The following is a 16,745-nucleotide window of genomic DNA, read 5'->3' on the forward strand; positions in this document are numbered from 1 at the left end:
GATTCCGTCTGCTCCTTGAATCACCTCTATGCCAAGGTAGTACGTTAGCTTACCTAGATCTGACATCTCGAACTTCTTAGACATCTCCTCCTTGAATTGCCTAATCACCTTAAGCGAAGTTCCTGTCACAAATAGATCATCAACGTAGATGGCTATGATTAAGACGTCTCCTCCTTCAGTCTTGCGGTACACTGATGGTTCCTTCATGTACTTCTCAAATCTCATCTCCTTGAGAACCTGATCGAGTTTCACATTCCATGCCCTGGATGCCTGGCGTAACCCATACAAAGCCTTGTGTAACACATACACTCGATCCTCTTCTCCTTTTTTTTCGAAACCTTCGGGTTGAGTTACATACACTAACTCCTTTAGATCTCCATTCAAGAAAGCGGTCTTCATGTCCATGTGATGTATCTCCCAACCGTTTGTTGCTGCGAGGGCTATTAAGAGCCGAACAGTTTCAATTCTTGCCACTGGTGCAACCACTTTATCGAAATCTATTCCTTCTCTTTGTACATAGCCTTTTGCCACAAGTCTCGCCTTATACTTGCTCACTGTACCATCCGCCTTTCTCTTAATCTTGTAGATTCACTTCAACCCTATAGGTTTCACTCCAGCCGGTCTATCCACAAGCTCCTATGTCTTGTTTCTTGTGATAGACTCCAACTCGGCCACCATCGCTTCAACCCATTCTCGTACGTGTTCAGCTTCAAAATAGTTTTCTGGCTCGCCATCCACTGTGAGCAACAGCATTGCACTTTCTTGATTTGCAAGTAACACATAATCATCGAGATATCTTGGTTTTGTTATGGTTCGGCCTTGTCTAGTCACTAACGGTTGACCTCCACCGTCTTGGTTTGCATTGTGATCCACATCTTCTTCTTCTTCCTCATCTTGGTTTATAGCTTCCTGTTCATGATCCTCACCTTGATCATTACCTTCTTCTATGTCACCCTCATGTGGAATTTTAAGCATGCTCGGTTCACAATCAGCTTGGTTTGTTGTAGACGCCCAGTCCCAAGCTTTCTCCTCATCGAAAATCACATCTCTACTCACCATCACCTTCATTGTGTCTGGATCATAGAGTCTGTAGGCTTTGGAACCCGGCTCAGTTCCAAGATTGACCATACTCTTTGATCTCTCATCCAACTTCTTCAGATAAGGACCAATGATTTTCGCATGAGCTACACAACCGAATATCCTCAAGTGCTTGATATTTGGTTTCTTCGAGGATTTTGTAGGAACTCTGTTGATGAGGTAAGTTGAATGTCGTACAGCTTCACCCCACAAGTAGTTCGGCATCTTCATTGCCTTCAGCATACTTCTTGTCATTCCCATCAAGGTTCAGTTTCTCCTCTCCACAACACCGTTTTGTTGAGGTGTGTAAGGCGCGGTTAGGTGTCTTTTAACTCCATTCTCTTCACAGAATAGATTGAACTCAGCTGAGGTAAACTCTCCTCCTCTATCGGTGCGAAAGGTTTTGATGGTTGACCATGTCTGCTTCTCTACACTCTCTTTAAACCTTTTGAATCGATCGAATACCTCACTCTTCTCCTTCAATAGCATAACCCACATATACCTAGAGAAGTCATCGATCAAGACAAAGACATACTTATTATTTTCTGACGTTGGTGGTGTGATTGGTCCACACAAATCTCCATGCAATAACTCTAACGGCTTTGTCGCACGAAATATGGTTTTGGTCGGGAATGACTGTCTGATCTGCTTCCCTGCGAGACATGCGTCACACATGCTTTCTTCGTGTGTTACACACGACATTCCTATGACCATCTCCTTCCTTACCATGTTGTTCATCACTCCATAGCTTATATGTCCTAGTCGAGCATGCCACCTCTCTCCATAGGGGCCTTGTAGAGACGGTTTGGAGATCTTGTCACACGAACTAGCAACCTTCCATGCGAATCTGTGAGCGTTAAGTAGACATCTTTCATGTTAACCTCACATCCGCTCTATGTTGCTTGCCCAAGACTCAATATATTGTGCTTCAGTTCGGGTATATAGTATATGTCTTTGAGTGTCTTCTTCTCTTCAGTCTTTCACACAAAGGTAACCACACCTTTTCCTATAATGTCAACACACGATCCATCACCAAACTTCACCTTCCCTTTGGTGTTGAGATTCAAACTCGAAAAGAACTCCTTGTTCCCTGTCATGTGATTGCTCGCTCCATTATCAAAATACCAGACACTTGCATTGCCTTTGTCGATATCAAGATTCTTTGGAATCACCTTATCTTCGTTCAAAAACACCACCTCGTACCACCTCGTGTACATACAATGCATCAGCCTCTTCTGTCTCATTTAGGTTGGTTTCTTGATTTTTCTCAGTCTTCTCGGGACAGACAGTTGCGTAGTGACCAGGCTTGTCACATCTCCAACATATCAGCTTTGAATGATTCTTCTTCGAGTTGTTATCTTCGGTGTGTGACACACGTTTTTGGTTGTGTGACCTACCTCGACCTCTGCCTCTACCGTTCCTTCCTCTTCCTCTACCACAGGAATTCTCATAGCCCCTCTAACTATGCTCTTCATTGTTCGAAAACATCAGCTTCCCTTTGTCTTCTTTCTGAGTTTCTTCTCCTACACGCTCCTCGTATGCCTTAAGCCTTCCAACTATGTCTTCAAACCCCGTCGAGTTGAGATCTAGGACTTGCTCAAGTGATGCTACGATCTGGATATACTTGTGTCTCAGAAGACCCTTCAAGAACTTCTTGACCATCTTGGATTCTTCTATGTTTTCTCCCAAAGAGGTTGCTTTGGATGATAGGCCTGATATCTTCCCCGCGAAGTCATCGACCGTATCTGAATCATCCATCTTCAACCTATCAAACTCCGTCATCAACGTCTGAAGTCTCGCCTCCCTTACACGATCAGCTCCTATGTGTCGCGACTTGATGGCGTTCCATATCTCTTTTGATGCGGTTTGTTCTCCCACCTGGAGAATCAAAGTCTCTGGAATAGATTGAAACAAAAGAGCGCAACATCGTTCTTCTTTTGTTCATCTGAATCGGGTTCGATTGTGTCGCACACTTCATGAACACGAAGTAGAACCTTCATCCTCATCGACCAAACTGTGTAGTGTGTCGATGACAACATCGGACATTGGATGGATGTAGATCCAAAGTCCTTCGTGCGTGGAGCCCTAGTCACGCCCGCCATCTTGCTTTCGCGATCTCTTGTTCACAAGCATCAGGATCTTAAGCTACAACTTAAGCTTAGATCGAGTCTCCAACCTGAGGCTCTGATACCAATTCAAATCTCTTAGAAACACAAAGAGTTATAAGAACAACTTTTCGTATTAGCTTTAAAAACTACTCAAAACTAAAACTCTCAATATGTTTCTCTTAGATCATATGGAACACCTCTGCATTAGACCTATATTTACATGAAAGACAATTCCCTTTAACATGTGAAATATGAAAAACACAAACCTAACCTAAATAGAAACTTCATTTTCCTATTTCTAGGTTTCCTTATTGTGTTTATCTTAACATATTTAACATCTAATAATATGTTAAGTTTCCACAAGCTTGAAATTATCCAATAGCTTCTCATCCATCTCATTCCCTCTCCACGCTCATCGTCTGTGTGTATTACTTCGCCGTCACCGACTCTTCCTCAACCGTGCCTATCGTGGAAGGTTTAGTCATCACCAGGTTACAACTTTGTAATTTGTGGTTGCTGTTTCCTACATTCCCTTGGACCATAACTGCCCCTTGTTAGCTTCTTGCCACCTGCAACTATTTGATACATTTCAGTCACCAGCATTGACAATGACTCGTGTCATAGAGAACAACTTACACCATCACCCCAGCTACAGATGGATCCATGGGATCATCTTCCTATGTAATATCAGTCACATGAGTATAAGATAAGACGTTTGTTCATCAGAATCGAGAATGTCGTGACTCAATATGTAAAAGTCTACACATGTCTTTAGATCATACTCATGACTATTTCATCTGACCCATCTCTTCCTCCTCTGCTTGGTAAGTTTAAGCTTTGCTTTGACAATATGCAACATGTTGCTTGCATCAATTAACATCCATATACCAGATTTTGAAGCAAATAATATTCACATACACCTAAACCTATTACAGTTCACATATCATTAAGAAATTTAAAAATTAAACTTATACCCACCTGTTTTCTGGATGGTAACATAGGAGAAAAGCAAGAAAACCTTCTTGCGGAGTAAAGGCTTTTGGTGGGTGGCTTTCACAGTAGTTATTGGTGTCACTATGAATCTGAAAGATTTATCTTTTTCATCCATGGCTTGTTAATGTTCCTGATACAATCATCAATCTGAAAATATATTAAAAACACTGAGATATATTGGGTCACATGTATTCACTTTTAAGTTATGAGTTGGCTAACAGTCACTATAGTTGGAAACCTGCATTGAGTTTATAATCAAACAAAGCTGATACGAAATCTCTCAAACTCCGAAAGCCTGTAGATTCTTCGATACACACTCTGAAACAATGGTTTTTCGTAACCTTACTCCCCTATAATCTTCTTCTCACTGTTTTCTGAAACCTGCGCCGCTTATTTCCCTTGTAAATATTTAAGTACCCTTTCAATCTCCACAAAGCTTGAAGGACCTGTAACATTGGACACGATTTAACTTAAGTGAGTGATGTATGCATAATCAACAATGCTAATCTGAAACTAATATTTTCAACTAATCTAATCAGTGTTTACGGAATAATGAAAAAAAAGGATTGTAAAAAGCTAACCTAACTCTTCTTGGCGGGATCAATATTGGTGTTAGCACCTGAGTATGAAATCAGGTTTAGATTTCCTCACCTTTGGAATGCGTAATCAATTTTCTCTACAAGAGATATCAAGTCATTATAAGGATTGAAGATATTTAGGAGATAACCCTAATCTAAAGCAGTAGAAACAAATAAAACAATTTGCTCAACCGATGAAATCAACGTGAGAACAAAGAAATAATGATGATTAGGGTTTCTTAAAGGTTTGGAAACTTACTGAGGTTGGCTAATGAAATCTTCATCTTTTAGGAAGTTACAACGACATGCCTTCAAGAACAGTGGAGTAAGAGATCATGGGGTATGTATTTAATAAGGAATTGAAGAGGATTAATCTGTAACCGTATCTCTGCGGATGGATAAGGAATAAGATGAAACAACTCTTTTAGAATTCAGGTTACGCCTCAATCTCGAATGAGAGATATTTTTAAGAGATCCATGTATAAGCAGCAAGTTGAATGACTTTCTGACCTAGAATCTCATGTGGAAGCCTCAGGAGTGAGTAAAACTCTTCTTTATATAATAAGATGCAATTTGGCGGGCTCTAGCCAGCCATGCCGACAAATAAATAAACAAAAGAATTACTATTTTATATGGAAATATATTTATAAAGCAAACAAATAATAGAACAACCATTTTTCACTCTACAACTATGTTATAATTTTTATTAACCCTTCGAAATATTTGTGTCGGTATGAGTTACAAATGCAACTAACATTCACGTTTTCTAGTTTTGTTAGAAATTAGAAAATTATTTTACCATAAAAAAAAATTTCAGAAAATGTAATAATTAATTTTTAATCTTCTTAATTGTAAAAATTTAAAATATTTTATATGAAAAATCCTCGTACACACATACCTAGTACAACTTAGAAACGTAAGATTTACACTTCATTGTTAACTGATGAAATATCACAGAACATAGTAAATTAATAATGTTGGAGTATAATTTTTTTAATTTATAGAGTTACTAATTCATAAAAATATTATTTCTTTGATTATTTTTATTTTAGAATATACTTTTTATAAAATAATAAAAATAGAGATGAATTCCATTGTGAATATAAAATAAATAATACAAAACAATTTGTGCTTATATAAAATTTTATATAAAAATTATTAATTTATGCCTTTAATGAGAAATTACATTTACATAGAATTTACTAAAAATTATTATCTTTTCAATTTGTATTATATATATTGAATCGGTCCAACTCGAGAATAATTTTTTTTATTAATTTATCTTGTTTACTATTTTATCATGTATTAATTTGTACATTTCCTACTGCATTATTAAATGAAACATTTTATAGGAGTAAATACTTGAAATGAAAGCAATAATTTTAAAGAGAAAAAAAAGAATTGAAAGCAATAACAGCTTAGATAGTCTTAGAACAATATCATAAACAAACAAGCCAAACCGGCAACAAACATAACATTGTTTATCTAAGGGCCTTCCCTTAGAAATTATTATAAGTTTGTAAACCAACCAAAAGAATGAAAGATATGAGTCTGATTCATTAGAGAATCATATCGGAGAATAGTCTTCTCACTCAAAGCATTATTTGAAATAAAAGAAACAGAACCAAATAGTTTGAGAACCCTCTCACTGTCCATCATGGCAGTTAAGCATGGCTTTAACCCTTGTAATAGTGGAGCTAATGGAGCTAATCAAGGTATCGACTGTGGTGGTCCATTTATCCATTTGGAGTTCTTCAGAGATAGTCGGACCAGTGACAAGGATCTGGAAAGCCACCGTCAGGAGCGTCTTACAATTGTCACGGCCACCGTCTAGCTCAGCGGTTGCGGAGGGACGGCCGTCACGGGAGATGACGAAACCGGATGGGAGGATTGGAATGCCGGAAGGATTGACATTGCCTGAAACGGCAGCGTGTGCAGTGTTTAGGTCCACTGGAGCGTAGACCACCATACCTCCTAATGCATCTATGAAGCTGTCTTGTATTATCATCAAGTCACCACTCTCCGCTGCACTTGAAGGCTAGTTAACATATACATATAAACCAACATTAGTTAATGCAATGACACATTGTTGGAATTGTATCCTTTGATTGAAAAAGAATGAAGAAGAAGAAGAAGAAGCTTGAAGCGCAAGAAACAAAGAAAGAAGAAGAAGAAGAAAGGAACAAGAACAAGAAGCCAAGGAAGAAGACTTGGTTTTTTTGGAATGACTATCCATTGCTTTTTTGCACTTTAATATAACATCTCTATTGAAAATGTTAATTTTAAAGTGGGCATATCCTGTAAAGACAATAAGAAAGTATGAGTAATATACCTGGAGGATATTCACACAATTCTTATTGTTTGCTCCAGTGACAAAGCGAGCGACCTCAGTGACCGGACTCGCATGGCAGAGAACGTCCCACTTTTTTACATAAAAATTTTGATTTCGTGTTAATTGGCAGCAATGTGAAAATCACTACATTTGTATTCAATTTTTTCAGAAAAGATGATTAGAGATGGGCTTGTGCAATTAAGCTTGATATATTGTTTACCTGGTGGCGAACCTCGAGATTTTTGAGGAAGTTGTAGACTTGGAGAGGTGCAAGAGGGAGACATAAAGATGAACAAGCGCAGACAATGAGACCGGGCGGTTGGCCGGCTTCTTTGTTTACACGCACCGAAATATTAACTCCGCTGCTGTTTGTTGCAGACTGTTGCGAAAACTCAGATTTTTCAGGCATATTTAGTATCCATGCAAAATTTTTCAACATTCTTTCTCCTAAATCCATGACTCTCCTTCTTCCATTTATGGTTTTCACAACTACATAGAAAAGAGAGATAAAATAAAGAGATCACCAACAATTCCCTTATTTTAAAGGAGGGACACACTTTAAATAAAAAGATAAAAAGGTAGTTCTCTAACGGTGACATTTTATACATTTTCTTTAAATTTTTAATATATTATATTTTAGTCCTCAATAAAATAATCATTAAAATTTCAAAAATCAATAAAAAATATTATTTGGTAGATATTAAAATAAATTATTTTGAAAAATATAATAATATGTAGTCAAATATAACTATAAATAGTATAAAAATGTTAATAATGATTTTTAATTGAAATAGTTGTAAGAAACTATAACGATAAGTACTAAAATATGATAAATATAAAATTATCATGTAATTATAAGACATAATTGTAGAAATTAAAATGAAAAATGAATAGTGTTTAACTGGTTGAATAGTGTTCATTTATATTAAAAAGTGTACTATTTACCTTTAAAAAAAATAAAAAGATAAAAAACTTTTGGAATACAAAAGTCTTTAGAAAGTAAAAAGATAAATAGCTGTTGAAGATGCCATAAAATATTAATTAGACACTCAATAAAAAATAGTGTTTAAGTGGAGGCTTAAACTTCGTGTACACCATTTTTTGAAAAAAATCATTTTAAAATGATCTAAACAGGTGTCTGGATGTTGTCTATATCAATTTTTATAATACTAAAATATATATATAAGATTTTTTAGCTACTAAAACTAGCACTTGTCAACATCCTTGTTGCAATGAAAATCCGGTCTCTTAACTGGAATTTTTAGTTTCAGATAGGAAATGGTTTTTAACTTTTCTTAGATTTTAACTAAGAAAAGCTGAGAACCGTCTCTTAAATAAGAGATATAAGAACCGTTTCTTAACCGAAAAGTGTAAAAAAAAAAAAATATAGTGTCAAATCATGGTTAAGAACGCCGGTTAATCAGCCCTAATGGCTATCATCTAGCATGGGATTCTGATATATTAATTTGGCCAGATTGATATTATCTAGCATGGGATTCTGATATATAATATAAGTACCTCCGGGGTCGTCAGTCGTCGGGAAGTCAGGGACAGAGTAGAGAGACAGCCTCTCACACATTCTCTCAAGAGTAGCGGTCCAACGGCGAGCTCCGTAGCCAAAGCCGCCGCATAAGAGGTCTCTGTAAATCCGATGTGCCCGCACTTTATCATTTACTTCCACGTGCTCCATCCACGTCACCTGCTCATTTTGTTTCTCATAGTTTTAGTTTCTATATATATATGGTATTGCCAAAATATAATTGCAATGTTTTACATGTTTTCACTATTCTTGTTTTCCATGAAAATAGTGGGGTATGTTGTAAAATAATTGATCAAATCACATTCTATTTTTAATTTCTGATTATGCATGTAACTGAAAAAATCGCTTTTAGGTTATATATGAACAACACATTCTAATTTTTGTAAATAAATAAGTAAATATATTTTCTTTCTAATTTCACTAGACTCTATTAATCAAAGTTGAATTGATATGATAGACTGAGATCTAATACCACTTTCGTTTCTAAAAGATAAATTTTTTAATATTTTCACATATTAAAAAACTCATTAAATCACTATAATAAATATACAGTTTTCTGTAATTATCAATTTTCAATAATTTTTAATCAATATTAATTTAATAAATTTAAATAATTTTCTTAAATTTACAAATTTTTAAGAAAACAAAAAAAATTATCTTCTTGAAACAAATATTTTTTCTAAAACATCTAACGTTGGGTTTTTTTTTCTTAATGTAAAAACCTCGCTTGATGCTACCTTAAAATTATTTATAATAAGTAAATCCATAAATGATATAAAAATTCTATTAGAGAAACATAGGAGAAGAAAGGAGACCTTAGAGTGACCATTGGGCATGGCTTGAATGAGAAAACCGGAAGGACGTTTGTAACAAGCCGGAGTCCCAAACTCAAACTCAAAGGCTACTTGATGGTAAGAAACGTCAGCAATCACCCAGAGATCTTCCTCCAGTTGTTGGCAACATCTTAGAATCATAAACTCTCTTGGTGGCAGCAATGGCGACAGTATGTGCAGTTGCTCATACATCTATTTAATGTATCAACCCATTTATTGTGTGTTCACCGAGTACTTAGTATATGCATATATTAAGAGTTGAACATAAAATTATAAAATGTTATAAGATTCATACCAATTTCGAGGATTCCAGCACGTGAATTGTTTTAGCTTTGTTCACAATTGTTGAGAAAAGATTCGCCCATTTCTCCTGCAATAATTTTGTATTTTTAAAGCTGAAATTAAATTCATGAAATAAGTACTTTCCGTGATTTTCTTATAATCATGGCATATACGATTTTACAAGTTTCGTGTATAGCATTTTAGAGGTTCAAGGTAAAAATTTACTATAAAACGTTTATGATAATATAATTAATATACCAACAAAAATATATCCAAAACTTTTATGTACATAAAATTTAAAGAAGAGAAAAAACTATAATAGTGAAAAAATAAGATAAAATAATATATATAGGCGTCTGTAAACATCTTCATCATTTATCTATATTAATTTAAATATATATACAATGTATATATGTAAAGTTATAAATGATAAAGTAATATAAAATGTAAATAATACAATATTAATCAAGAAAATATTAGATATAGATATGGACAAAACAAAAGAAATAGCAAAATTTTTGTCAAAACATAATGAAGTTTCGATGATAAATGAATTCAAAATATTAAATACCATGACATAAATATGATGTTAAACGGATTAATCTAAAAAATGTAGATAGTTATTATTAATTAGTTGATTACTATAAATACAGAATTAAAATATACTTAGTTAACTATTTGATTAAAGTAAAAAATAAATGTTGAGACCCATAAAATTTGTCACGTGTTTTATCAAAAAAAAAAAACAAAAAAAATAGTTAAATATAGAACAAATAAGAATATAATTTTAACCAAAAAATAAGAATATCATTTTTGGTTAAGTTTAGATAACGTACCGTATCTAAGAGCATGTTCACCAAGTTTTTGGCATCCAATGGAATCACCGCGACTTCCTTGGAAGACTCAATACGAGCACTTAAAATCTTAAAATGGCTACTTTTAGTAAACTTTTTCTCATAGTTCTCTTGATCAATTACGAGCCTACTATCGATTGACGACTTAATCCACATTGGTTCTTCAGTTTGAATCAGAGTTATAACCTCCGTCACAGCACCTACCATCGCTTCAGTCATCATCACTTTCTCCATATTAGATAGTGGCGGGGAACATTGCAGTTGTCGCGGCTGAGGCGGTTGGGCGATGTTGATGTGTTCACGAAGGTATAGTTCTCTTAACAAGCTTGGCGGCTCCACGAGATGGTTGGAAGAGGTTTCATATGTGACATGTGGGTTGTTAGAAGTCGATGCATGCAATGATGGACCATGGAGATAGGCTAAAGCATTGACAATAGGTTTTGGATGGCCTTCGGTCTTGTTTACCCAAATTGAGAGTTTGTCACGCTGATATTCATATTTTGATCAACAAAAACATTAGTAATGTAGATACACTTTAAATAAAACAAAACATGACAGTTTGTAAACCCAGATTAGCAAAGAAACAAATCAGATTATCTTTTAACCAATCAATTAAGTTGTGAATAATAAGATGGGTATCTTTTTTTTTTTTGGTCAAAAATAAGATGGGCATCTAGAGCTTGCAAAATATCTGCATCGGAAGAACAAACTCAAAACCGACCCAAAAATCAGGGCTTCAATACCCGACTCGAGTCCGATCCGATTTTTAATAATATCCAAATGTGAACTTTTCAAAATTCAAAAACAGATATCATAAAGAATCAACCCAGATTTAAACAGGTATCAGAATGTCCATGGGAAAATCTATACTAAAAATGACATGTTTAAAAAGGAGATATTTTTAAAAAAATATAGTACCTTTTTATGGAAAAGGTTGTTCAATTGAAACTTTTATATTTAATCAAAAAGTAATTTTACTGTATATAATGACATATAGATATTATTTATAAAACAAAAAAAAAGAATTAAGTCATATATATTTTGTATTATGTAGAATTATGGGATTGAAATATTTGAATTCTGAATAACAAAAGTGACTTTTTTCTTGAAAAAGTTACAATAACATCATTGTAAATAGAATATATATCTAAAGTATAACTTTCAATTAAATCTTGTTTGTCTCATTTTACCATTGAAGTTTTCATATCATTTTAAATAATTTTACTTTATTTGATGTTTGAAATAACCTGGTTGCATCATTTTTCCATAAACGCTTTTATATCATTTTGAAAGTATTTATAATATATTTAATATATTAAATGAACGATATTACTATATTTAATATAAAATGAATGGTAAGTCAAACAAACTCTAACCATTTATATTGGTTTTCAATCGCCTTTGCCAATATATATTGCATGTAAAACATAGAAAACTGAAAACTGAAAAACTATTAATCTAAAAGAAAATCATACTATTTGATGTAATTTACATATTGATAGTACGATTAACATCAATATGGTGTTAGATTTTCATAAATAATTTAATAGTAAACATTAGCGAAAAGTACACTAAAATTTATTTTTCGATTCAGAAAATATATGCATAAAGACATATAAGCTTTTTAAATTGGACGTTGATTCTATATAAAACATGTAAAACAAAGAAAATCATTTAGTAATTCTTTATTTGATGCTTATGCAGTTTTATCAAAACAAAATTGTATATATGCATAACTTATAAAAGTAAATGGATAAATAAATCATATAGATTATTTTTTAAGCGTAAAATATGATATTATACTGCTTTAAATGAGAATAACCACATGGATGATTTGAAGTTTGTAGTTTAAGTTTGAACAATTTAAATCATTTATTTCTAGATTTGATAAATTAAATGAATGGTGAACAGAAAAACCCTGCAAAATCCTTCTTAGTTTTATTTATTTATCTAATATGTAAATGTTTCTTGAAAAAGTTATAATAACATCATTGTAAATAGAATATATATATATATCTAAAGTATAATTTTCAATTAAATCTTGTTTGTATCATTTTATCATTGAAGTTTTCATATCATTTTAAATAATTTTACTTTATTTGATGTTTGAAATAACCTAGTTGCATCATTTTTCCATAAACGCTTTTACATCAAATTTGAAAGTGTTTATAATATTTTTACTATACTTAATATATTAAATGAACGGTATTACTATATTTAATGTAAAATGAACGGTAAGTCAAACAAACTCTAATAATTTATATTGGGTTTCAATCGTTTTTGCCAATATATATTGCATGTATAACATGGAAAACTGAAAACTGAAAAAAACTATTATTCTAAAAGCAAATCATACTATTTGATATAATTTACATATTTATAGTACGACTAACATTAATATCGTGTTAGATTTTCATAAATAATTTCACAGCGAAACATTAGTGAAAATTACAATAAAAATTATTTTTTGATTCAGAAAAATATACACATAAAGACATATATGCTTTTTAAATTGGACGTTGATTCTATATAAAACATGTAAAACAAATAAAATCATTTAGTATTTTTTATTTGATGCTTATGCAGTTTTATCAAAAACAATTGTATATATGCATAACTTATAAAATTAAATGGATAAATAAATCATATAGATTATTTTAAGCGTATAATTATGATATTATATGGATTTAAATGAGAATAACCACATGGATGATTTAAAACATTTATTACTAGATTTGATAAATTAAATGAATGGTGAACCCCTGCAAAATCCTTCTTAGTTTTTTTTTAATCTAATATGTAAATATTTCATGTAAAACAAGCAAAACTATAGATCGAAAATCAGAAACGTTCAACTAACAAAATCATTTTAATAAAAAGACTTGCATGTTTTGTATCTTTCACAGATTTATATTGCTATCCATAAGTATATTAAATTTGACATTTACCAATATTTTCTAGTGTTAGAATTGAGATATTCATTTAACAGTGGAACAATTGATGAAAATCACAAGATTAATTAAAAGGGAAACTGAAAATTATGCATGAAGACACACACCTCTTCTCTGAGATATGCGTTATGTGCACGGAGGTTTTGGAAATAGAGCTTGCGATCTACTTGCCCAGGATGAGGGCCACCACATGGAGGGCAAGTCACAGTGTTCAAGGCCTCTTGCATTGCTTCGTTCTCACGTCGTATTTTCATATTCTCTGTTCTAAGTGATGCATTGTCTGCTTTTTCATTTTGAACCTATAATTTATTTTTTATTTAAAATAAAAATTATATTAATAACATAATTTAAGTCGTATAAATTTTTTTTTTTTTTTTTTTAATATGCAAATGCTGTGTTAACTAAAAAAAATCTAATTATGCACCTAATATTTTGATTTCGACGAATAAATAATGACTGATAAATTACTATCAGGGTTTTAGTTAAAGTAAACCAGTTCATGTCATGTATGCAACTATAATATGTAGAAAAAAACACTAACTACGAAAGATTTTACTTTGGCTTGGGTTCTTTTGTTTTGAAACCAAAATTTGATTTGTTTTTGTTTAAGTTTCAGTTCTTCGCCCAATTTACGTTGCTGCAAATCATCTGGATGAGGACACTCCTTGAAATACCTTAAATCAATACACAAAACATTAATTATTAATTAAGAAGATTTTCATTTAAAAACTAACTGTGATCTAAATTAAGATCTTACGCTTCAAGCTTTTGAATTTGATGATTAGAGTGGCGATGGTAAATCCTTTTATCCCCATCACTGGTGTACAGAGAAGTTTCTTGTTCATCACTTGAGCTGCTATCACGACCAGAAGCCATTTTTAAATCCAAATGAAAGAATAATCAAATATGCATAATCTATTAACCATTTAAAAGCTATTTATATAGAAACGCTGGAAAAGACATATATGGTTTAGAAATTTTCCTTATGTCCTTTTTTTTGTCAAAAATCTTAAAACAAGACCATTTATGAAAACAAATCTCATTATAGATTTTTTTCTTTTGTGGACGCGACTGTAAAAGTATTAATGAGATATTTTTCTATTTATATTTTCACTAAAAGAATTTTTTTATAACATTTCAGATTTACATCAAGTTTCCACCTAGAGTATATTAGATATTCTTAATCTAATCAATTAAAACATGAGTACAAATAAAACTTGATCCTGAATTTTCTTTAATAATTACAATCTAATGCCACTGATCTAAACACAATAGTTTTATACTTTCGCTAACCCATTAATTTCGTACTACATTATGCCAAGAAATATTTCCATTATGCCAGTAATTTCTATATTAATGCAATTATGATAACATCAATTAAGTAAAGTAATAAACGTAGTTAATACATCATGCCAAGAAATATTCCCACTTAACCAATATGAAATATTGCGTTAGACCAAAAGTAGTTAACAACTATTTATTCAATGTATATACCTTAGTGAATTTTATTTTGGTAATTATTTATATTTAGAAGAAGGAATTTTGATGAATTCATATATATCCGTAAATAACTGATTATGATTCTAAATTTAAAAAATTACCGAAAATCAGTTATCATTGTAAACTAAAAATCTGCAAATATGTTGTTTATATATTTAAGTTCTTTTAAATATTTTGTCCATAAATGACTATTCAATTATGCAAAATGCGTTAAGAAATATTCATCCCCGATTGAAGACTCTTGGTATTCCATACCTTAGCTGGTCTCTGAAAAATCAAAACAAACAATGTAGATTAGAAGAACCTAATTATCCTAAAAACTCAAGCAAACCTCAATCAAGAAACTCGAACCTTTATGCCAAAAGATGAAAGTTATCAATATATCTATCTTCTGATAACCTTAGAGTGAAGACATTAACTTATTTAGCTCAATTGTTTAGAAAGCATGCGTTAGAATTTTTTGGCTGCGGGGAAAGAGATAAGAATAGAGAACTTTCGATGGAATGAGAAAAGTCGGTAGATGGGAAAAGCGTTTCTTATTTTTTTCTGGGAAAACTAACATATGGGCTTGGAACATTGGAAAATGTCTTTATTGATAATTATACGCTTATATCCACTATGTGATTGTAAATTATGGGCTCATATCCACTATGTAATTGTAAATTATGATGTACCAACTTTAAAATCATAAAAAATGGCCCAATAAATAACATAAATTAGGTTTGGAAAATAAAATTTTTAAAATATGTTCTTATTTTTATTTTTGACATTAAATCACTTATTATTTTTGAATGTTTTTTTGTAACTTGGTTTCATTTTTTTTCCCTAAACAATGTATTTATTTTAAAAAATCTCAATAAAAAATTTGAACATTATATTCAACTTTAAAACAAAATATTTATAATATAATTTACTAAAACCCACAAGTATACTTAAACCTTTAATACTTTACTGTTTATTTTACCAAATAAACTAAATAAAAGCACAAGAAAAGAAAAACACAATCTCAATGTCAAACCTGAATAACATCGAATCTATAATATAATAAGTATAAACAATTTAACTTATGCCCTTTCTAGGAGTTAAAATATATAATTATGAAGAACAAAAACCCGCGAGCTAGTTAAAAATTAAAATATATTGACTAGCTATGATTAAATCAATATGAGCTGATGGGGTGTTAACAAACAAATGTTGGAGTATGATACCAGATTTTTATCATAAATTAAAACTTAAAAAAATTTGGGTTGAAATGAAAGAATGATTATAACATAGTTCAGATGATTTATTTAATTGAATTTTATAAATCTAGAGTTGTCATGTAACTATATACAGTAGCAAATTTATAAATTAATAACCACTACATTAATAAATTTATTAATTTCGTCGGTTCCGAATTGGACCAGTGCAAAATATGACACAAATCAATAAAATAAAAAGATAATATTTTTTTTAAGATCCCATGTAAATAAATAATCTCACTGAAATAATAAATTAATAAATTATATATATACAGTTATATAAGTAGAAATGATATATTGTATTATTTGTTTATGTTACATTGGATTTTATTTCTATTTTTCTTAAGATTTCTTATTATTTTGATAATATCTAAAAACTAATTTTAAAACACATTTAAATTGCAAGATACATATCTCATATACATCAAATAATATAATAAAAAGATATGCAAGTTG

At 31.6% G+C, this 16,745-nt stretch overlaps 1 protein-coding gene across 1 annotated transcript; it reads right to left on the bottom strand.

The window, feature by feature from the left end:
- Nucleotides 1-6,155: 6,155 nt before the first annotated feature.
- On the bottom strand, nt 6,156-14,699 carry LOC106384210 (homeobox-leucine zipper protein HDG9-like). Its single transcript, XM_048760814.1, has 10 exons — nt 14,306-14,699; nt 14,105-14,222; nt 13,656-13,847; nt 10,580-11,083; nt 9,757-9,831; nt 9,444-9,653; nt 8,607-8,787; nt 7,309-7,577; nt 7,089-7,178; nt 6,156-6,794 (listed from the first exon to the last, which is right to left on the bottom strand). The coding sequence occupies exons 1-10, from the start codon at nt 14,422-14,424 to the stop codon at nt 6,402-6,404; spliced, it is 2,151 nt and encodes a 716-aa protein (XP_048616771.1). The 5' UTR covers nt 14,425-14,699; the 3' UTR covers nt 6,156-6,401.
- Between the last annotated feature and the right edge of the window lie 2,046 nt (nt 14,700-16,745).

The sequence above is a fragment of the Brassica napus genome, chromosome C6, assembly GCF_020379485.1.
Source record: "Brassica napus cultivar Da-Ae chromosome C6, Da-Ae, whole genome shotgun sequence".
Classification (NCBI taxonomy): domain Eukaryota; kingdom Viridiplantae; phylum Streptophyta; class Magnoliopsida; order Brassicales; family Brassicaceae; genus Brassica; species Brassica napus.

Bases quoted from the DNA above. Each gene is read 5' to 3' on its own strand.
- LOC106384210 (XM_048760814.1), bottom strand. From the start codon at position 14,424: ATGGCTTCTGGTCGTGATAGCAGCTCAAGTGATGAACAAGAAACTTCT. The intron at 11,084-13,655 runs GTGTGTGTCTTC...TATGAATATCAG, and splicing joins ACGCATATCTCAGAGAAGAG to CGTGACAAACTCTCAATTTG. The intron at 7,179-7,308 runs GTAAACAATATA...TATGTAAAAAAG, and splicing joins ATCTCGAGGTTCGCCACCAG to TGGGACGTTCTCTGCCATGC.